Below are 22986 nucleotides of genomic sequence, written 5' to 3'. Positions count from 1 at the left end.
GAAGTTTCTTTCACATTCCTCAGCTGTGCAGGTTGGTCCCTGAGTACCCGGGAAATTCATTAGTGAAAAATGAAAAAAAAAGTTAGCTTCTCTCTACCAAGGGAACATTTTCAGAAATGATTAGGATTTTCATAGAAATGTGAGGTGTCCCCGTCAGGGAGAGGCCAAAGCTACAGACGTTGGGGCGATGCAGGACACATGTGGGCAGTGTACTGAGAGGCCTCCGACCTAACCCCAAGCCCTCTCTCCTCCATACCTGGACCTTCCCAAACCCAAGAGTGAAATTACTCAGATAAGCAATCAGGAAAGGGCCGCTGACGTGCTCACCCCTCTCCGCAGACATGCCGTGCCTCCAATGACTGACCCCAAACGAGAGGTGACACTGGACATTATACAACGTGCCAAGAAATGAGTGGGGCCAAGAGCCGGCTTTCTGTCCTGCCCCACAAGAAGGCACCAGAACTCGGGGAGTGGGGAAGTCGGGTTGAACAGGACCCCCATCCCACTCAGGACAACTCTCCCCACAACCGACCCTGGTTTAAGAGGGGGAGGGACAGGGAGCTCCCAGGCGGGCCTCAGCCATGGATGCGGATGTCTCCCCTCTCCTGCTCTGTATCCCCAGACCTACAACTGACGTCAGACACAAACTCCCAGCTGAGCCACACACAAAGGTTCCGGGGATGTCGTGACACGGAGAGTTCTTGCAGGCAGGTTCAGCTCACGTGTCTCACGCTGCTTTGTACCCGCGCCAGGAATAAGCCCTTGGCCATGGTGCACAGTTGCAGAAGGGAAGGGAGATTAAAGAGCCTGGAGTGATTTCCAAGTAACAGCGAACAGACAAGCTACAAAAATCCTCCCTTGGAGAAGAGTCCTTTGTTTCTGAGTTCTACTCTGCCCCCGGTAATGTCAGTCTTCAGGTCTTCAGAAGAAGAAAAGAAGAAGAAAAAGTTCTTGCAGAATAAATATGAATCAGCAGCGTCTAGATGGAGGCATATCGACCCGGCCCCCCACCAGCACAGGGGGTGCGGGAACTGCTCGGGGCCCCCCCACCAGCACAGGGGGTGCGGGAACTGCTTAGGGCTCCCTGTCATTTCCTTTATCCCCTGAGCACCTCCCATGCAGAAGACCTGAGCGTAAAGCCATCTCCTGACCCAGGGGTTTAAATCCACAGGTCTTGGTGAGCAAAGAAATCTCCAAACCACGAGCAAGAAACACCCGCTTTCAGACAGGGCAAAGTCTGGGGCGCAGTTGGAGGCGGCTCAAAGAGCAGCATCTCGGTCCTGAATGCTTCTCAAGGCAGTGTGCCGCTTGCCGTGCACCTGCGCGCTCTCCCCTGGAAGGGAGGGAGCTCCCACCAGCCTCCACGCTCACCTTCTGCACCGGCCTCAGGACCCGCAGGGCAGAGAGAAGCGAGGAGCACCAGCTCGAGAACAAGTGGTGAGAACAAGACACTCATGCCCCTTCTTATGCCAGGCCAACGTGTCCCCCCTCTCAGAACTGTCCTCGCCTGTCCACCCTCACGCAGCAAGCCGACCTCGCCCACCCGGGACACGCGTGTCTGCGGTGCCCTCAACAGACCGTGTGTGCCTTGCCTGGCAGAGGCTCAACCACAAATGAATTAGCAATGCACGACGAGTGGATTCCTTGGGGGGAGTCACGTTGGATGCCCTCTGTGAGTTTCCAGGTGGATGCGTCATGTACACGCTGATTTACTAACACAGCATCTTAGGACTCGTTAGGGGGTCGCCACGCTCAGTGGTTCAGTCGTCAGGAAGCGCGTGTCCACGGGGTATCGTGGGCCAGGATCTGCCACCCCAAACCCGCCCCTCCACCGAAGCCTCTGCCTCTCCCCGCCTGAGCATCCCTGAGTCCGTGGCCACGGCTGGAAGGACATGGCGCGAGACTCACTAGCTATGAAAATCCGAGCAGAGCGCTGACCCCAGGGGACCATCCTGGGTTCGTGTGGATAGTCAGTGGCGGGTTTTCAGAAGCAGTGGGGAGCCTATGGGCTGGGTGGGGGGCAGACGCAGCTCTCTGTGCTCTAAGTGCCTTGCCGGGGCCTGGACAAAACCTCCACCTACTCGTGGGTCTCACGCCTGGAGTTACGCATTTTCCAAGTAAGTTCATGTCTTGTGAATTTGTATTTTTGGATTTGACAAAAAATGTGGACTATGGAGACAAAAGATAAGAGTTTTAAGTTGTAGCTCTGTCCCAAGCAAAGAGGCCTTGGTGGAGTCCCCACCTGTAAACTAGAAGGAACTAGAAGGTAATACCACTTCCAGTCCGGGCTGCCGTGACTCCTGACGCCTGGCGGGTCCCCTCAGACACGGGCAGCAGCCACGACACTGACACGGGCCACCAAGCCACTGCCTCCACTTCTGCAGAACATCGAGGATGGCAGCCGGGTGTCCCTAAACCGTCCCTTATGCCTCTCTCACCCCATCCCTCCCTCCAGCCCCTGTGCATCCTTGCTTCCCCGCCCTCCCCCCATCCAGACCCTCAGGTTGATGCATAACTCTAGGAAGGGTTCAAGTCCCTGGGCTATTTCCTCCAATGATCTCTGCAGTTTTCACTTTTTCTCTTTAAAGCTGTGGACTTCTGCACTCCTGCCACCGACGTGCCTACACAGCCTGACAATCTGTCGTCAAAGATCCAGAGAAGCAGCTTCCCGGGCATGCAGAGGCGACATGTCCCACCCTCTCTCTGGTCAAAATCCTCCCTCTGCCCTGGAACGGCCATTTGATCCTACCACAACCCCCTCCTCATTGCCTTTGTGGCTTTCTGCCCGGGGATGTTTCTCTAACTGCAGGAGTTGAGTTTGATTTGTGTTTTGAATTTTAAGTGGACTCGTGTGTTCTGTTCTGTGGCACTTCTGCTCAGGACCACGTTGGCGCCACGGGTCTGAGCAAACTGACCAAAACACATGGTCCATCCAGTTGGACGCTGTGGCCGTCCATCCGTTTCCCAGATCTGGTTGTTGCCACAAACGCGGGTCTGGACGCTCTGCACGTGTCTCCTGCTGCAAACCAGGAGCATCCCTGGAGCCACACCGCACCCCGTTACCCCCATGTCGGAGGCAAGCGGGTTCTGCTGGTGCATTGGGGGAGGGTCTGTGCACCCATGTTCCTACCAACACATCACAGATCACTTTTTCTTTGCTGTTAATTGGAGGGGGCAGGGGGTGTGGAGGGGACTCTCATGGCAATGTTAATTTGCATTTCCCTGGTACTAATGAGCCTGCACACTTCCTCCTATGTTCGCGGGTCATTAGGGTTTCCTCCTTTATAAAACGCTGTCTCTTCAGGACCTTTGACCATTTTTCTGCTCAAGTGTCTCATCTCATTCTCCTTATCAATTAATAGGAATTTGGGTCTTTTGCATTAATGGCTTAAGATTACATAATTATGGAATAAAGGAAGGTTCCCCCTTTTAAAGGGTCTCCTGGGAGAAGCGAGCCGGTGGAGACTTGGGGGCAGGAGGTCTTCTCCCTGTTCTGACACGGCACTAACATGAGGACGTCTGCTCCCTCCCCAACCTACCTCACCGTGCACGGCACAGGTTCGCGATAAACACACGTGCCGTTCTGAACGATGGCTACTGTTGACGGCTACATTTTAAATCTCTTGTCACAATTTTGTGGCGGGTGTTTGTAGGGTAAGGTTGGTGTGAACTCCAGGACGAAAGACAGCTGTTGAACAGTGAGCCTGACGCGATTTTAATAAACTGGATGAAAACCACGCCCACGGTTTACAGCGCATCATGGGCACCAGCGGTAGAGGCGCGCGCCCATCTACCGGCGCGGAGAGGACGATGTCCCCGGAGAACAGGTCCCTGGCTGGTTGCAGATGGAAAATGCGATTCTCTGGAGCAATGTCAGCACAAGGACCCCAGGCAGAGACGTCCCATCCCCCCGCTTTGCTGCATTATCAGTGAGGCTGTGTCAACATCTGGGGAGAAGTCACAGTGCCTTATGCAGAAGTTCGTCACAAGGAGATCATGCACGTGTGTGTGGCCGTGTGTGTGGCACCGTGTGTGTGCGTGTGTGACCGAGCATTGTGAGTCTCTGCGCACGTCATGCATGTGGGGGCGAGCACTACCGTCCCGAACCCCTCCCTGGCCTCAGACTCTCACAGCAATTCCCCAAACCCTGCAGTTTCCAAGCACAGACACCTGCTTTCCCACACCCACATTCCTGCAGAGTAAAAGCATGACACAGCGTGGGGTTGGCAGACATTTCGCAGAGCGCCTCAGAAGTTACAGAGGGCATCGCAGTGTCAGCAGGTGCGAGGGGACCCGGCCCACACAACCCCCGCCCCGGCCCAGAAGTGAGAACAGACGCTCACTTGCAGACGGTGAGTCTGAGAGCGGCACTCCCCACCTTCGCCGCTAGCCTGACCCGACCCACCGAGCCCGGCCCAGTCCCCACGCGAGAAACGCCAGGCTTTCAAGCACACTGTTTCCCATAACCCATCACGTGGGCCAAAAACACCCACGCAGCCACTACGAAAATGCGGCATTTCTATATAGTCTAATTATAATTACTGGCACCTGGTTGAAAAAGGGATGTGTTAGTGGGTCCTGTAGTGGTTTGATTCCAAAAACAAAGCACTATTTGGAGAATGTAAGAAATTCAGCCAATTTTGTACACATGGCTCCCCAATACAGATCTTTCAGACACAAGTTAATTTTCTAACAGTATCACTAAAATCACAGACTTGGACATCCCCCAGTTTTCTCCTTCATAAAATAAGGCTCGGTGCCTCATGGAGTCGCACACCTGGAAAAAGATACCTGTGCGATGGCGTCTCCCAGAATGAGAGGCACGGAGGGCGGCGCACAGCGTGTGCTCCCATCCCTCTTCCTTTCATTTGCTCCATGAGGTCATAGAAGAATTATTAGGTGCAAACGTTAGCTCACTAAAAATATTTGTCAGCAATTTTTAGCTCTCGGACAACCAAGGAGTTTTTAAAAATAAATATATTTTAATTCCACATGATGCACACCCTTGGCTTTTAAGTGACGACCAGTCACTGGGAATATGAGGCTCGTGTCACTGTTAATTACAGATGTCACCATACTGCAACAGTCATAAGTTCTAGCCTGCGCCGTGGCTCCCCGTGTAAACGTCTGAATCATGAACAGAATTCCTAATTATAAGATGTCTCACTTTTAAAAAGTGAGTCTAAAAGTACAACCTAAAGGCAAACGCTTCGATGTTTTACGTGAAAACTCGGGAACACGGTCAGTGCTTCGTTTTCACTACGGCTGCTGCGACCGTGGACTCAAGTCTGATCTGGGAAGCTGGATGCAGAGATCACGAGTCCCTTCGGAGACGGTCAGATCAGTCACAACTCACGCTGTCACACTCTCTCCAGTGAAAATGACCAGGCCCATTTATATCATTTTTGGTAAAATACTAAAGGAAAATGGATTATTTCATAGGTTACACTCCTGGCCCTATTAAGCCTTCGGCATATCAGGCCCTCTTCCGAGAAACAAAATAACACCAATCAAGCATCTGGAAATGGACACACAGAATGAGCCTCTTTTTCTTTGCAAACATATACATATAAAACCAGAACTTTTTTCTTTTATCCCCAAAAGAAACATGTGGCGGTTTCCAGTGCTGACTACAGTCCTTGTGGTCATTCCTAAAAAACCCCGCATCCTGAATCAAAGAACCTTCCAGAGTCAGACCAGATCCTCGGCGGCAGAACCGTCTTAGAACAGCTCTCCCTGTTTTCGGCTTCGTCCCCCCCGCAGTGACTTCCACAACCACCCCACGGGGTCCCCTGGGAACCGCACACAGACCCGGGCGCACCCGAAGGACTCAGCGGTGGTCGGCGGCAGGCGCGGGGTGCGCTCGCAGACCTACCCGGGCACCTGGGCGTCTTGTGGGCCACGGCCGTGCCGCTGACGGGCCTCCCGTTGGGCGTGACGCACCAGCAGTATCCAGTGTAGCTGTGACACTGCACCTGCGGGCGGGCGGGACAGCGGTCAGCTCCGGCAGCGCGTCTCCCGTCACCGCGTCCGCACACCCTGTGAAGGGCAGGGCAGCCCCCCGCCCTGGGACGGCAGAGAGCGCGCCCCGCGACCCCGCACCTGTGCAGCCGTGTCCAGGATGCCTGCCCGCCTGAGCCGCAGCCGCCGCTCATGTCTCCCCGGGGGAGCTGGGCCCCAGGGCGCCCAGGGACACGCTCAGCCTCTCCCCACTGCACCGCGGCAGACATGAGGGGAAGGGACAGCAACCCTCCCCACCTCGGTCCATGGCATCCCTCCTGCTCTGTCCCCACCCCGGGGTCTCCCTAGCATCTCTCTTGCTCCCACTCTCTGACCCCAGGTCTCGCCAGCATCCCTCTGACTCCCCAGGGTCTCCCGGGCATCCCTCGCACTACCCCTTCCCCCATCTCCTCAGCCTCCCTCTTGCCCACCCCGGGGTCTCCCTGTCATTCCTCCCTCTCTCCCACCCCGGGGTCTCTCCGGCATCCCTCCGGCTCCGCCCCCCGCCCCCCACCGCCAGGCTCTACCTGGCATCCCTCCTGCTCCCTGAGGTCTCCCCAGCATACTTCCAGGGTGGGCTCTACTCTCTACTTTCAGAATCCTTCTGGGACTAGATCCTCAGCAAAGAGCTTGGTGCACAGGGGCTGACCCACCTCAAGGGGTTTGGGGGGCAGGACACAGTGAGTGACACAGGGGGACAGCATGGCCCCAACAGAGACACCTGCCCCCCAGAAAGGCGTGAGTGAATTCACTCGCACAACTGGCTGTGGAAGTCAGCCCTGTCCTTCACTGGCTCCCAGCTGGGGCAGCGACCTCTCCCACAGGAGCCCCCGGCCTTCCTTCCCACGGCCCCGCCCACGCCTCCAGGTGCAGAAGCTGCCGGAAAGCAGGTCACCTGGCTGTAGGTGCCGTCGTCATTGCATTCCGGGATGAACACCTGCTGCAGCTCCTTGCGGGCCTGCTCCTGGGTGTACTTCCTCTCGGCCACACACCTGGACACGTCTGTGGAAGGAGCAGAGCACAGGTGTCCCTTACACACCCCGGAGAGGCAGGCGCAGAGTCACGCACCGTGGGCGGGTGAGGCGGAGGGTCCTCCATGGGAGGCCCTCAGGCCTGTGCGGTGAGAAGAGTGGGGTGCTCTCTGCACTCAGTGGGCAGACCCGAGGCTCAGAGACGGTCCCTCCGCTTCTCCAGCTGCAAGGACTTTGCTTCCTCGAAGGTGAAGACGTCCCCCTGTGGGGCCAGCAGCAGACGGACGTCTGCGGGTCCAAGCAGGGGTATGAGCACACCAGCTCCAGGACACACACTGCGGGCCAGCTCTAGAAGCCCCTCTAAGATCAGACCCAAGGCCCTGGCCCTCGGCTGCGAGGTCTGGAGACTGCCTTGGCCGGGAAACCACGGTGGTCCTCATGTCTGTCATGCTGTCCCAAGGTCTCAAAGCCATACTGAAGTCCTTCCTCCCACCCCCAACGACGAGTGGAAAGTCTGACAATAAGTCAGACAAAAGGTCACATATCCTTAGTCCTCCTTCCACTCTGTCCCATATTTTCAGGCATTTGTACCAACATCACCATAACATGTTTCAGTAAAAGTTTCTACGTTCCTCCGGCTCCTCAGGGAGCCATCTTCCGGGACCCAAGAAACTCACAAAAAAAGAAAGAGTCTGAACACACTGGCATGTGTCATCTCTGTCCGGACACCAGGAGTTTGGAAACAGACCCTCAAACCAAACACGGGGGTGCGTGTGTTGCAAGGGCCACCCTGGCTCAGGAGTGAGTCCCCTCCGCTGTCCCCACAGCCTGCCACAGCCCACGCATGACCTCCGGGACCAGAAGGGGCCGGAGCTCCCGCTGCTCATGCTGGACGTCTGTGACAGGTGCAGAGGCATGGGCCCCCAGAGCCCCCAATAGGGCAGAGGCAGCAGCATACCCCGTGTGTCGTCCACGAGCCCCAGGACACCAACGCCAGCTCACGTTTCTCTTTCTCAGGCTGCCGTATGATGTCGCTCGTCTGAGCTTGCAGACTCAAGAAGAATGGCTTTCCCCATTTTTCTAAAGTGTTTCCAGATTTAAATAACAAGTTGTCTAGATCTTAAAGGCCGTCTGGACTCCAAGATATACTTCTTCAAACGTGTCCACTGGCCAAGATCTTTAGATGGTGACTTTTGATTGCCTGGTACTGGAGACTGCTGGCTCAGACAGCGTGCCCTCTGGGCACCCGCTCCAGGGCTCCTGCTGCGGCCACAGCTCCTGCGGTGTCCAGGGGCTGAATATAGACTCTGCCACTCCACACACCCGTCCTGGGCTTCAGGGGGACGTGGGCTGCAGGCTGTACCGTGAGTTACGGGCACATACGCTGCAGAAAAGAGCCTTTCACCCAGGCTCTGCACTCATGTCCTGATCTACAGTCCGGCCTGGCCAGCCAGGGCTCAGCAACATGTGGTTTTAGTGCAGTCTGTGTTTTAGCTGAGGACAAATCATTGCTTTGCTGGACTGCTGTCCTCGTTTTTTAAGTATAACCTGTGGTTTGACTGTCTAAAAGGAAAAGCGATAGGACTTCCAGCTTGCAAGCTCTCACCAGGGCACAGATGGAATTACAAATCATTTCTAATATTTGGGCTACTGTGGGACATGGGAAAAGAGCATAAATTTTCCAGGCAACTCACGGACCTTGTTCCTGGCTTGGAGGCCTTCCTAGAAGACTCTGCATTCAACTGCTGACCGGCTCAAACTGGGGCGGGCGACTCGCCCCTCTCATGGGAGATTGAATTCCCCGTGTTGGTCCAGCATGTCGCTGGCTAGGAGGTCGCCGGAGGCAAGCCTGCGGCACAGAACTGGGGGGCCTGTGTCAGCCGTCCTTCGAAGATGCAGGCTCGGTTTGCCCACACCACCTGCTTGTGCCCCCGACTCTGCGTGCTCTGAATCAGGGTCTTTACCCCTGAGAGGGGTCAGCGGCCACCAGAGCAATTCCACTGAAATACATAAGAACCCCAGGAATGCCACTCGGAATTAGTCACATCTCCCTTCCCTTCTCTTTAGGTCGTGACTTGTTACACTGCGGTCAGAACACTCCACGCCAGATCGATCTTTGTGGCAAGCAGCTCGCCCTAGGTGCCATGCCGCGTAGTGATCCTGGGGGCAGACCCTCCCCCGCGTCCTCAACATCACTTTAAACCCTTACACGGCTGATGTACGCCCACTCGGGCTAAACCAGATGTCCCTCTTTACTGAAATCCTAGTACCAAGCACAGAGAGATGAGAGGCGAGACGGGGTGTTTTCCTGGGTGGTGACTCGGGCGGGAACGGCTACCACACGATCCTGACTCGGAGTCGGGTGCTATGTGCCGGGGTGCAGACGGGCCCCGCCGCTGCGTGCTCGCGGCCCAGCGCAGGCCCAGAGCAGACAGGGCTGGCCTCAGAGTGGGGGAGCCAGACGAGCAGCGGTGGCCAGACAAAGGAGGCATGCTGTCCTGGGGCGGTGGCCGCAGAAGCGCTGGTCCTGTGAGTGACGTGCCTTTTATTTGTCCTGGCACCCAGTGAAGGCAGACACTGTTTGAAAGGTTGTAATATTTTATCCACCCGTAATTTTGAAGGCCAGACTCAGAAAAAGCAAGGGCTCTGTGCTGCAAAGCTCTTTGCCTAAATAGAACATTTCTCCCTCCCTAATACAGGGGGTTGTGCTGTGATAAAAGGCCAGAGGAACGGGCAGGGGGGACCCCTCTTCCCTCCGCCACCAGGCAGCAAGGACAGCAAGGGGGAGTGTCTGCTTGAAGCATCCCTTCAGAGTCGAGAGGAAAGGAACAGAGTTTCCCTTCTAAATGACTATTATCCGTTTAAATGCAGAGAGACAGAAACAAATTATAACGGGAAACACTTTAGTCCATAACCGGGGGGGCCAATTAGACACCTGCGACCTCTCTCGCAACATTCATGCAGGAAACAACCAACGACAACCATCTGTGTGGGACTTAACCACGAGCGTCCGGGCATCGAAACAGAGCCCCGCAAACTGTCACCAAGCCCCTCTAGTCGGGTCTGAGGGCAGCCTCCCAGGACAGACGGCGTGAGGCTGTGCCGACAGGCTCCCAGCTCTGCGGGTGCACGAACACGTGGAGAATGCGGGCATCGCGAAAGCACAGGGAAGACACTGTTCACGTGACGTTCCAGAAAGTGCTGGTGTGTTTCTGATTGCAGCTTGAACGCAAAGGCGATGGCGCGACCCGTCGTCCTGCCGACTTTAGTCCATGAAGAAGGACGTTTCTAGCATCAGACCTACTACAACACTAGAAAGGAGTTAAAAACGTGATTTGTGTAGGGTTTCTGTAAGAGACAAGCGCAGATACAATTAAAAAGTCCGAGAACACCTCCTTATGTCATGGCTGCCTCAGGAAGCCTGCGGTGGGCAGGAAGAAGTGTGGCTTACACAGGGCGGGTGGCACTGACCAGGACCCAGCCTGAAGACTAGACAAAAGAGAGTCACGTCCACACAGACGTGCACACACAGACACACGGGCACAGGCACACACAGACACAGACATGTGCACCAGCTACATGTGGGCACACACTGATACACGCATGCACATGGCTACAGACACACACGTGCACACATACACAGACATGTGCATTGTGCACATGTGTGTGCACATGTGTATGTAAGACACACCTACACGGAGACACACGTGTGCATGCACCTAAATGCACATGTGTGCACGTGGCATGCACGTGTGCACTGATACACACATGCACACAGCCACTGCACGTGTGCATATACGTATGCAGAAATGCATGTGTGTGATATGACCAGGCACACATGCACACACGTGAGGGACACGCGTGCGGACGCACGTGTGCACGCACATGTACATGAACGGACACAAAGATGTGCACCTATACAGACACACATGCAACATGGATATACACGCACAGATGCACACAGAGACACTCACACACACGCACACACACCTATATCCTACATCGACTTCTTCAGTGGAAGTACCTGTTTTATTGAAAAAAGTAGCAGCAGCCTGACCACCGACTTCCAGTAACCGAACCACACCCGGACATGGACGCTTGTCTGGCAGCATCCGGAGCCTTCTGTGATGACGTTGCCTTCCTCAGTCCGGGCAATCCCAGGGTGGCTGTGTCTGTCACGTATGCGTGATCACTTTGATTCCAGAAATTTCACAGCCGTTCCCACGCCTCCTGGCATTTTACGGTTCTTCTTCTTTTTTTTTCTTTTTTTGGCTTTTTTATTCAATGCCAGCAATTTTGTTGAAAAGAAATCTCCAATTGCCTCAGATCAAAAGAAAAGTATTAATGTGTTCGCTAAGTTTTGAACATCGAAACCCCACGGATCTAGAAGTCCTTCTGCGTAAACCACTGCCCTTCTCTTCAAGGTCAATGTCAGATCCCAACATCAAATTCATAAAACATTTTAATCCAATATAATTAACTATGGACTAAAATATTGCAGCTTTTGTTTTCAAACTAGTATATTCGAAACAGGCCTATGGAACCATCACCCCCCATCCACGGAAAAGCCCTCAAAACACGCAGTTTCCCATGTGTCAGACTAGGGTATACTAGCCCATTCCAACACCAGGTAAAGTACAGAGGAAAAATCCAGACGGTTATGGGTATCACGTGAAGGGCAGAAGGGGCATTCCGTCTTGTGCTCGCTCCTGCCCACTCAGAGCAGCGAGATGCGGGCCCACTCTGCCGTCTGTCTGCCGTGTTTGTGCCCACCGAGGACAGAGGAGGGTCGCAGCCAAATCTGCCCGTGCAGCAGGATCCCTGTCTCTGGGCCCCTCGGCACAGCGGCTGGCTTTACCTCCCCCCAGCCCCAGAAACCTCCTCCTCCCCGTTAGCCCCCTGGGCAGACTGGAGGTGTTGCCTGCTGGATGTCAGGACAGGGTTGGTAAGCGGCTGGCGAAATGCACCGGCCTGCGCGAGGGAGCCAGCCCCTAGAAGAGGCCTGCTGGGGGCCGGGGGCCGGGGGCCGGGGGCTGGGAGCGGGGACCCGGGAGCAGGGCTCAAAGCGCTTCTGCAGGAAAAGTCAGATTCCGGATTGAAGCCCGTTTCCAGGGAGACCCCCGCAGGGCACAGACTCACGTCCCTTGCAAGATAGGGCGGAAAGGGGAAGCTTCCGGGTCTCCACCCTGAGCCCTCAATCTACCCCAGCCGAGGTGCGGGATGCCCAGCACTTTGTTGTATCTGTTACGTGGGCTCTGCGCCCCGCATGGAACCCAACGCAGGGCGGTCGTGAGATCCAGACCCGGAGATCCAGGCCGGGCTAACTCAGGAGTCAGACGCTCCACCGATGGAGCCCCGGGCGCCCCGCCCAGCTATCTTACGGTCAACCTGCGGCGAACGTCGTTCTAAAGTGACTCTAATATTCGTACCCGTGCCGGCGGGAGCACCGAGTAAACCTGACCTTGAAACCTACAGGCACCTACACGTTCTTTTTATTCTCATGCTTTGGGTGTAATGGAACCAGCTTTCGTGAGGTGAGTTTTACTTCAAGCCGCTTCCCTTAGCACACGTTCTGTGCCACAAGTTTACGGGATGACGCTGGAGCTGAGTGGGGACCCCGACCAGGAGTCAGCCAGAGCCAGGAGGCTGGGCCCGAGCACACGGAAGCCGGCGAGGACGTTGCCCAGAAGCGGTCCGGAGAGACCCCCCGGCGCGCACAGCCGAGCTGAGTCGTGTTTCCACCTGGAGAGGACGGGCCGCTCTGGCCCGGCTCTGACTCCGCACGGGCGCCCACAGCACGAGCGTTAACCCAGAGGCTTCCCCTGGCTGCTTCCTCGCGGCCTTCCGAGAGCGCAGCTGATGGCCCTCATCTAAGGGAGCATGTCAGACGTAGGACCGTTAACTCAAGTGGTACCCGCCACCTCCGTGGCACGTTGCCACAAGCGATGCCAGCACAGCTGATTGCTTCTAGATCCTTCTCTGAAGACCAGGGCATCGGATACTGGAACAACTTCTTAGGTCACTCCTCCTGTGTCAGCACAGATAACGGAGGGCCAAAACTACAATCAAGGCATCCGGATTTTTCTCAGATCGATGTGTTTAGAACCGGGACACACGAACTAGACACAGAAGGGGAAGGAAGAGGAGGGCCTACATGCCAGCTTCTCCGTGGAAGCCACCTGAAAGCCGTGGACCTGCTGCTTCCGTGGCACACGGCCAGTCGCGTCTTTAAGTTCCAGGACAGCTGCGGCAGCCGCGGCGCGTGGGCGAGTCCAGCAATTCCGCACATCACTCTGCCCATCGGCGTCCGCGCACCCCGCGTCCTCACCCCTGCTCCCCGTCCCCCCGGCCCTGCCCTCTGGTCCCCATCTGTGCACTCTGTGTGGTTTCGGGCCTGCTTCTTGGTTTCTCTCTCACAAACTTTACTTCGCTCATTTATCTTGTTTCCTGGCTTCCTTACATGAGTGAGATCGTACAGTATTTGCCTTTCTCTGACCGACCGATTTCACTCCACGTGATCCCCTCGAGCTGCATCCGTGTCGCTGCAAACGGCAAGATTCCATTCGCCTTTATGTCAGAGTAACGTTCTGCCGTGTGCGCGCACACGCACACACACACACACACACACACACACGTCTGTGGACACTTGGGTGGCTCCCAGAGTCTGGCGATCGTGGACATTGTTACTACAAACATCAGGTGCACATATCCCGTCAAATTAGTGCTTCTGTATTTTGGGGGGTGAACACCAGGAGTGCGATTGCTGGGCCATAGGGCAGCTCTGTTCAACTTCCTGAGGACCCCCGGGCTGTTCTCCAGAGTGGCCGCACCAGCCTGCGCTCCCACCAGCAGTGCGCAAGGGCTCCCCGTTCTCCGCGTCCTCACAAACACCTGCTGTTTCCTGTCTTGTTGATTTTAGCCGTCCTGACAGTGCGAGGGGAGATCTCTCCGTGGTTTGATTTCATTTCATTTCCCTGATGATCAACAATGTTGAGCATCTGCTCATGTGTTGGCCCTTTGTCTTCTTTCGAGAAATGTCTGTTCGTGTCTTCTGCCCATTTTTAACTGGATTATTTGGGGGTTTGGGTTTAAGTTGTGCAAGTTCTTTGTACATTTGGGAACTAACCCCTTATTGGGCATGTCATTTGCGAATGTTATCTCCCATTCTGTAAGTTGCCTTTAGCTATATTGACTGTTTCCTTCGCTGTGCAGAAGCTTTTTATTTTGAGGAAATCCCAATAGCTCATTTTGGCTTCTGTTTCCCTTGCCCCAGGAGACAGATCCAGAAAAATGCAAATCATTTTAGTCCCTGGACACCCATCGGGGCCCCTGTCCTTCCCAGTAAAGTGTGTGAGAACGCCACGGGCGATTTGTGTAGAAAACGACGTTGAACAACGCAGGAACCGTGGTTCCTGACATGCAGGAGTCCTGGGGTCTAAACATTGCTTCTTCGAAGACTGTTTCATCTCCAAATATCTGGGCTAACTCAGTCTTTGTCGAAGGCACAATAACAAATTTCTAGTGTTGGGGGTTCAGTTTGGGAGGCTTTGGGCGTCCTGTTTTCATGGTCCCCGTGAGGGGTGAGCTGCCCTCTGGGCCCAGGAGACCCTTGTGTCACTTTGCCTTGTGAGGTGTGAGCTGTCCAGTCACTACAGGTCTCTGAAACCCAAATGAGAGATCGTCAGAGGAAAGCTGGGGGCCAGAGCCTCTGGGGTTCTGGACAGTCTCACACGGGCCATCGTAGAGCAGGGAGGAGGCTGTCCTCAGCCTAGACGATGTTGTCATGACCCGCAAGTTCTTACAGAGGCCCTGGGTGCCGCGGAACCAGAAGTCAATCAAGCGCAGGGCGAGGGCCAGGAGGTCACCTTATAGGCAAAGCCCACTCATTCTCATCCCGGTGACTCTTCAGGGAGCCACTCATAGCAAGGAGCGCTGGTTTCCCAAGTGTCCTGGTGCAGACTTGCCTCGCTTCCCTTCATCACACTTCCCAGATACGCTTCCGCCCAAGGCTCGTGGCAAACCAGCACTGAGAAGTCAGCCAGCACCGTGTTTCCAGCAACACGTGTTCGCTTCCTGTCTCTGAGCCACGTTTTGGTGCTTTGCGCAACATCTCAGTCCTTCTCGTGGTTATGACATGTGGCGTCTGTGGTCACACGCGTTACCAAAAGCTCAGATGAGGGCTGTCATCCTTCAGCACCGACATGTTCTGTAAGTGAGATGCGTGTGTTTTCTCAGACGCAATGCTTTTACACACTTGTAGACCGCAGGGTAGTGTAGACAGAACTCACGTGCACACCGGGAAACCAGAGCATCGATCGGCCTCGTGCTGTTGGGGAGCTCGCTCGCTGCGGCGGTGGGAGCCCAGCCGCCGCGTGTCTGCGGCGCCCGGGCACCGAGTGACCAGAATCCCAGAACAGCTCAGCAGGCGCTGAGCGGTGACTTTAGAGCCAGACAGAGCAAAGCTGCTTCAGGAATATCGACCATTCGCTTGAGAAACAAAGGTTTCGCGTGTGTCCGGGTCTCCGTCAAGACCATCTGATGTCCTTCATGTCTGTTTTCTCCAAAGGAATCAGAAACAGCAAAGGTCGCCGAAACCTAAGGGCCACTGGGAAAACAGGTTCGAGGACCATGCCGAACCCTGGGATCCCGGATGGATGGGATTTGATAAATTATGTTCTGTTTTCTACAACTGGGGAAGGATATTTAAGGAGAAAGAACCATTTTTCATCTACAAAACTCTTTTTATAAAGATATGCGTTGCTTCCTTCCATCCCACAAAGAGAGGCAAGGCGAGTCCTGGCTGCCCCAAGAACCCAGCGTCTGCCTCCACGCGTGCCCTTTCGAGGTAGTTTTCACTGTGGGAGGTACGTGCGCGTTTATATGTGACTCCGCGACATAATTTCAAATGCCACTAATTTGAATTATCTCACCTTTCATGGCATTCTTCTATGAAAGATGTTTCCTATCTGTGCTTCAACATTCTAAAACTATATTTGCGAATGAAGTAAAATTTAACTTATAAATCGTATAGGGTTTGTTCACGGAAATTACAGCTCTCTCCTGAGAATGCTGCTGTCCGCGGGGCCGGCACTGGAAGAAGAGCCTTCCTGTGCGCCCCGTGGGTGGGTGGTGGCCTCAGACCCCCAGTGTCCTCGGACCGGGTACAACCCCCCAGTGCGACCCCACCCCCCACTGCAGAGCCTTCCTTTCAAGTAAAATCAAATACTTTGTTCATCGCATTTTCATAAACGCAGTAACTTACTGAAACGGAATTAAAGCCACATTTCCTGCCAGCAGCAGCTGCTCCCTTCACCTCGAGCGTCCCTCCAGGGGCAGGTCCGGGGGAGGTTTGCCAGGGCCAACCCAGCGGATGCCCAGAGCCTGTGCGCCCAGGCCAAGGACCGGCGCAGCCACGAGGGAGGCAGGGGGCGTGGTGCGGCGAGGGGCACCGTCTCAGCACAAGTCAGCGTGCACCCGTCCCTCTTCTGCCTCAAATCCCCGGGGCTTCCCATTTCCCACTAAGTAAGAGCAGAGCCCCCCCCCCAGTCCAGTGCTCCTTAGGGCGGTCCCCCTCTCGTGTCCCCCGTCCTCGTGTGTCTGCTCGGCCTCAGCGCTGGGGGCATGGCTCCCTGCACAAAAAGGAGACACAACTTCTCTACGGTTCCCACTCGGGCAGCAGCACCCAACCACAGGGTAAGAAAGGGACTCAGTGGGCAGTGCTCTGCTGTCCCCTCACAGAGAGGACTTTCCAGCGTCTCTGGCCAGAGGACCTCCCACGCACCTCGGCTCACACTAGGGCCCCTCTGGGGCTTTTAAATGCTAAGGGTCTAAAACACTTGGACTCTGAACAAAGCACGATGGTGGAAAGAAAGCCCTCGTGAACATGTGACTGCCGGTTATGGGCAACACCCAGGTTAGGGTTAGCGGTGCCTGTGGACAGGACCCGTCCCGGGCGAGCCCACAGCCCCAGCGTGGACGCCGGTGCTGGTCACCGTGGGAGCCTGGGTCTGCGGGCAGAGCTCTCCCGTGGGGCCGAGGAGGGGGCTCCGCAGGAGGAGGCAAGGTGCCGACTTAGTCATGTGCAGAAATGGCCAGAACGTGTTCACCTCGGATACCGCGATTGTCTCACGAGGGAAGGACAAGCAGGTGATTCAGAACGTGGCCAGGCTTGGAGCCGAGACCCGGCGCGCTGTGGCCGAGGGAGTTCCACCTTGCTGAGGGCCTGCCGGGCCAACACGGAGACGGAGCAGAACCGCGTCTCAGAAGCGGCTGTACTCTTAAAGTGATGGGAAAGAGCAGCCTGGAGCCCTGCTGAGGCCCCCCTCTTCAAGAGTGAGGGTGGAGGGGGCAGGGGCTGGAGTGTTGAGGGGGTAGCCTTAGGACACCTCCGCTTAGTAGGCATGGTTAGAGATGAAGAGGGACTCGCTGGCTGCAGCCCCGGCCTGACCACTTGGGGTGTACTTTCCTTGGCAGGCAAGGCTGTTGGCCAGGGCTCGCTTAAGGTCCGGGAACCGCAGGGCAAGGTCAAGGGGCACTGAGCCCTCACCCAAGCCAGGCTGACCTCATGCTCTTCCTTGGCATGGGAGCCTTGCCCAGGGGGCCCATGTCTGGGTCCTTAGAAGAGTCTGCAGCCTGACCCCACCATACTCCCACACAGGACAATGGACCAAATGTGCCACATTCTTTCCTCCACGTCAGTGCCTCTGGCTCTGTCCCCAAGGGCTGTGTTCCAAAGCTCCTGCCATTGCCCAAGAAGGGAAGGTTCTGAGCAATAAAAAGAAGGTAAATCCCTTTTGAACGCAACTGTTTGTGCGGAAACATCAGCGTATTTTGCCGAGTCAAACCCTTCATTAACATAGGAAGGATTTCGGTGTTTGTGCTGGTTACACCGAAATCTGATTCTTGAATCAGGACAATCAGAAATTACGCGTGAAACGTCAATGGGAAGGACAGTCACGGACAGCGGGCGCAGGTGCTGCGTGGGTCCCGCGAGCTGGAAGGAGAAACAAGGATGCAAGGAAGCCGGACGGCCCCCGGGGACACTCAGAGCAGCACGTGTCCTGGTCAAATACACCAAGGAAAGAGCATTAAACAGCTTCAAAAATGCCTCTGCTCCTGGGAGTCACAGAAATTACTCTTCCTATACACTACGAAAAAGTCCCACAAACTGAAAACCTTTCAGCCTTTGCGTATAAAAATTAGCAAAAGGTGAAAACAACGTGTGTGGCCGTCCATGCTACTGGCCACCGCCCCCTTACCTCTGCAGTTTCCTCGATGCGCGATCTCCAGCTGAGGGTCTCTGCACTTGGCGCGCTGGAACTCGCAGCGGGACAGGAAGGTCCTGCCATCCGACGCGCACAGGGGCTTCTGCAGGGAGCCCCCGCAGTCCAGGCTGCAGTCCTTGTCTTTATCTTGATCGACTCGCAGGAACTTGGGGGAGGGAAAAAACAAGAAGCCAGAGAGACGTAAAGAGGCGTCCCGCAGAGTCGCAGAAAACAGAAGTGTGCTCGGGGCCACGCACATCGGCCGAGCGAGGCCCAAAACACAGCGGCGGTCCCTGAAGCCCCGAGCCCTGGGCCGCCAGACCCTCGAGCCAGCCGCGCTAAGGGCTGCACACAGCTCGGACGCGCAGGAGCTCTGCTTGACCCTCAACGTTCGCGCTCTCGGTCGTGAATTCACTGGCGAGTCCCCTCCCACACATGCCGCGTCTTGCCGCCCCCCAGAAGTTGCTCCCGTGAGTCAAGAGGGGAAGGGGTGGCAGGTAACCCCTTCTTGGGTCCTTACTGGAACTAGCTGGCCGTCTTCTGCACAGATGCCAGGCCGGGGGAGGCCGCGGATTGCCGTGACATGGCCAACAGCACCACACACGTGCGCACACCAGCCAGCGTTACGTGGACACCAATGGCGGGGCCTGCCCTCACCTGGCACTGCAGGCGCCCGCGAGTGCAGGACCACATGAGGGAGCCCCCAGGACCGTCCACAGCCCCTCTGCGCCGCCATGCTCCCGTCGCCCGCTCCAGGGTCCCTGTGCTTGCCCTGGCACTCTGGTACCCTAACACGACCCAGCAGGTCCAGCCATGTCTCCCAGGGGCCCGTCTGCCCCCTCCCCCACCCTCGGAGGACAATTCCAGTCTGACCTGTCTGGTCCCCCATCTCACCGGCAGAGCAGCGAGCAGGAAGGCGGCACTCGGGAGGCTTTGTACATGGGGTAAACAGAATCTCCACCCACTTTTTGGACCCTGGTGTACCCCCTGCCCCACGGGGTTTTCTCTGACTTCTGGAGCATTAGCAATTCGTTAAGGGAAAGCAAGGAAGGAGAAAGTAGGAAACTGAGAGCTGTGGCTATTGTTTTTTAATTTTATTTATTTGAGACAGAGAAAGCACAGCCGCGGGAGCAGCAGGGTCACAGGGAGAAGCAGACTCCCTTCTGGGCAGTGGCCCAATGTGAGGCTCCACCCCAGGACCCCAGGTTCACGACCCGAGCCGAAGGCAAAGGCTTCACCGACAGAGCCCCCCGAGTGCCCAGAACTGTGGCTATGACCGCGTACTGCGTGGGGGCGGCTGGGCCTCTGAGTACTGTGCGCACTGAACAGGTTTTTTTGGCATCGTTCGTCCCGGCGATATTTATGGAGGTAGAGAGTCCCGACCACTTGTTCCCTCTTCAGGACGAGAAAAGAAGGAAATTCTCAAATTTTAGATACTTCACTCCCCTTTTTTTCTTTTTTTGTTTTTGTTTTGTTTTTCTGGGTTTATTTTATTTTATTTTATGCTCTCAGTGCTCCAAGATTCCTTGTTTACGCACCACACCCGGTGCTGCCCTCAGTCCACGCCCCCCTCAATACGTCGTTCTTTAAAAGGTCCCGTGCTTCCCCCGAAGGCTCTGGGGTCCTCGCCGGCACTGTTTCCAGAGTAACCCAGAGCTGATGCGGAGACAGAACGTGGAGGAGGGAGGACCCGAGCGGGGGCGGACCCCATAGGGAGTAGGGCAGGGTCTGGCGCGCCCGGTGGGGGTCCTGGGAGGGAAGGGCTGAGTGCACCAGGGCTAGGAAGGCGCGGCTCGGACGTCCCAGAGCATCAGCGGGGGCTGGGGAAGGTGGTCCTGTGCCCGATGTCCGGACGAAGGCTCCAGCCGGGAGACAGGTGCCAGCGGCAGGAGGCAGCGGGGTCTTCCCGCGTGGGGCCTGGGGCCACGGCGGGACGCGCTGTTCTAACTTGCTGGGGCCCACTTCAGCCGAGAGACACGTGGAGACAGGTCACTGCTTTCTCACGTTGTGCGGAACGTTGTTCTTTGATTCAAAAATGGGCGAGGCAAGCCCATACAATCTTTTGATGGAATTCTGTCTCCGTGGAGTTTTACGGCCCAGTTTTTTTCTCTTTGTCCAAATGTGCTCGAACTTTCCAGCTCAGAGGTGCAGCCCGGGGCCACCGAGCTCCTGGGCTGTGCCGACACCTCATAGCAGGGAAACTCGGGGAGCGCGTCCGCCAAAGCGCAGCCTCCAGTTCCCCGGAGCTTGCCCGCGCACCTCGCTCCTCCTGCAAAGCTCCTGTCACACGCACAGCCCGGCCCCCACAGGGCAGCGTCATGCGAATGAGAGACAAAGAGACAGATGGGGGACAGACGGGGGTACAAAAAGACAGACAGACAGAGATGGGAGACAGAGAGACATTCAGAGACAGACAGACAGAGAGAGCAGAGACAGAGAGATAGAGAAAAATTGAGAAAGAAACAGAGAAAGACAGACAGAAACACAGACAGAGGAACAGAGACTAACAGAGACAGACAGAGATGGGAGACCGAGCACAGGTGAACCGAGAGCCCAGGACCGGCCCTGCCCGAAGGCCACACCGATCCCTCAGTCCGGCCTGGAAGGAGGGTCTATTTGCGTCTCCCAAAACCCCAAGATTGCTTACGGTAAGACACTGCAGTCATCATTTTCTCTAAGGAGAGAGATGGCGTCTACATCTTACAATAAAAGAAAGAAGGCCCAGAGTTCTGGCATTTGGAATTGGACCATAATTCCTGATAATTTCATGGTGCAGAACGAACAGGGGAGCTTTCCTTTGTCAGAAAGAAGAGAACACGCACTCGACACACGTTTCTCCCCCTTCTCCCCTCTAACAGCAGTTATCTTCCGAGGAAGACAGTGCACGGAGGACAATGAGCTTCTACCTGGGCTGTTTGCTTTGACAAACAAACCCTGTTAAAGGAAAACAAAACAGCCCTCTTTTAAAGAATTCACTGTTTATTAAAAGAACTTGGTAGAGGGTCTTCAAACTAGTTAAGATAAAAGGTAATTTGCCAAATTTAGAGAGAAATCAGACACCGAGGGACCTCAGAGTGCCGGGGGTCCCCATGTCTGTGTCTTGACAACGTGGCGCTGTGTGCCCACGCGCAAGGACATGCGGGAGGAAGTCACGGAGGGCGCCCGCGCGATCCTGTACAGAGCACAGGTAGTAGGTCTGGGGCAAATGCGTCAAAAACACGGTCTATACTTCGCTCAGAACGCGAGGGTGTAAGCCGGGGGAAAGTTAGAAGAAACGGGTTAAGCTATTTACGTATTCATGTGGCTGGATTTTCCCTCCGTGACACTGATTTAAGACTTTTTTTTTTTCACTGTTTATGCTACGGGATCGCGCAAGAAACACGCAGTTCCGCAGCGAGAACTTTCTAAATCAGAGCCCACTGGAAGGTAAGTGCGGCTTTGAAGTGCCTTTGCTGAATCTGCAGAGGAGACTCGCCCTGGGGGTTGGGGAACAGACGCACGGTGAGGGCATCGGGAAGGGCGCACACCCACTGGGGCACGGGAGGGAATGATCTCGAAAGCAACCGCAGGACGGGTATGAGCGCAGTCACAAGCACAAGCCCGGGAAAGAGTTCCTGCCTCTGCAGTAAACCAGAGAACCGGGATCGGTGGGGCGACAACCTGTCGTGTCTACAACCCGCCCCAAAGGGTAAAGTGGAGCCAGTAGGGCACTTGCCCCAGGGCGCTTCTCCCAGCAAGACTGCCTTTGCGATCACTGCCTCATGCGCTGGAAGCAGTACAAGCCAAGTCAACCAGCTTCAGCTGAACTTATTAAACAATTACTGAGTGACTGCTCTCCACTCTTCTCATCTCCAGGACAGTGGGATTCAAAGGAGGGTCTGCCTGCTGAGATTAAGGGAGCAGCAAACCTGGAACCACGGGTGATCACCCGGTCACCTGGGACACAGAGGATCACCAGGTCGCCTGAGACACAAAGGATCACCAGGTCACCTGGGACCACCCATGATCACCGGGTCAAGAGAATGTAGCAGGTTTTTCAACGAACAGGCGGGAAACAAATTAAGGTCCAGCCTTTCTCTCCGGGTCAATGCTAAGGGGCTGCCTGTGACAGGAGGACCCAACAGATGGGGTGACAGGTGTAGGATGGGGTAACATAGGGGCTAGAGCAGTGCCTCTGAGTACCAAACCCCAGGAGGAGTGTCCACTTTGAGTGGGGAACCAAGAAAGACCTCTCAGGGCTTGAAAGCCTCCAGGGGAAACGCAGTCCCAACAGCCTCGATGAGACGTTCAGGGACGCAGTTTCTGGATGCCTCTATGGTCAGTAATGACATGGAAACAGTGCAGACTCACAGTGATGAAAGCAGGAGCCTAGAAACCGTCATTTTTCTCTTTATTGGCCCTGTTGCCTCACCACTGGCATGGACACGAGACTTTCTGCAAGTGTTTCTGTAGACTGCTGGCTGGCTGCTGGTCCCTGACCCGCTCTTTCCCGGGACTCTACTAGTTCCTCTGTGGACACCTCTTTCCGCAGGCAGGTTTAGGTTCCAGCCCACACGGAGGATGGGCGGGTGCTGTGTTGGGCCTCCTGCTCTGTTCTCTTCCCCTTCCCCAAACTCTTCCTTTGCATTTGTATCCCTCACCTGCTTCCGCATCAACACCAATGTCAACGTCCTTGCATTTCTGCGTCTTGTTAGCACTTCTTGGAGGTAAGTCAAGAAATCTCTTGGGTTATTAATTGTTCCAGGTTCATG

At 55.6% G+C, this 22986-nt stretch overlaps 1 protein-coding gene across 2 annotated transcripts in view; it reads right to left on the bottom strand.

Annotated features, from left to right (window-relative positions):
- The window catches only part of SMOC2 (SPARC related modular calcium binding 2), a 147633-nt gene that overhangs the window by 86528 nt on the left and 38119 nt on the right, over nt 1–22986 (bottom strand). For both annotated transcript variants that reach the window (XM_032837227.1, XM_032837228.1), the window contains exons 2-4: nt 18230–18401; nt 6896–7002; nt 5876–5975 (exon numbers count right to left, since the gene is read on the bottom strand). In XM_032837227.1, the coding sequence (XP_032693118.1) occupies nt 5876–5975; nt 6896–7002; nt 18230–18401 (379 nt within the window). The remainder of the gene's footprint in view (nt 1–5875; nt 5976–6895; nt 7003–18229; nt 18402–22986) is intronic.

This window comes from Lontra canadensis, unplaced genomic scaffold (genome assembly GCF_010015895.1).
Source record: "Lontra canadensis isolate GAN:19392208 unplaced genomic scaffold, GSC_riverotter_1.0 scaffold97, whole genome shotgun sequence".
NCBI lineage: Eukaryota > Metazoa > Chordata > Mammalia > Carnivora > Mustelidae > Lontra > Lontra canadensis.
This window is presented reverse-complemented; position numbering and strand designations above follow the sequence as displayed.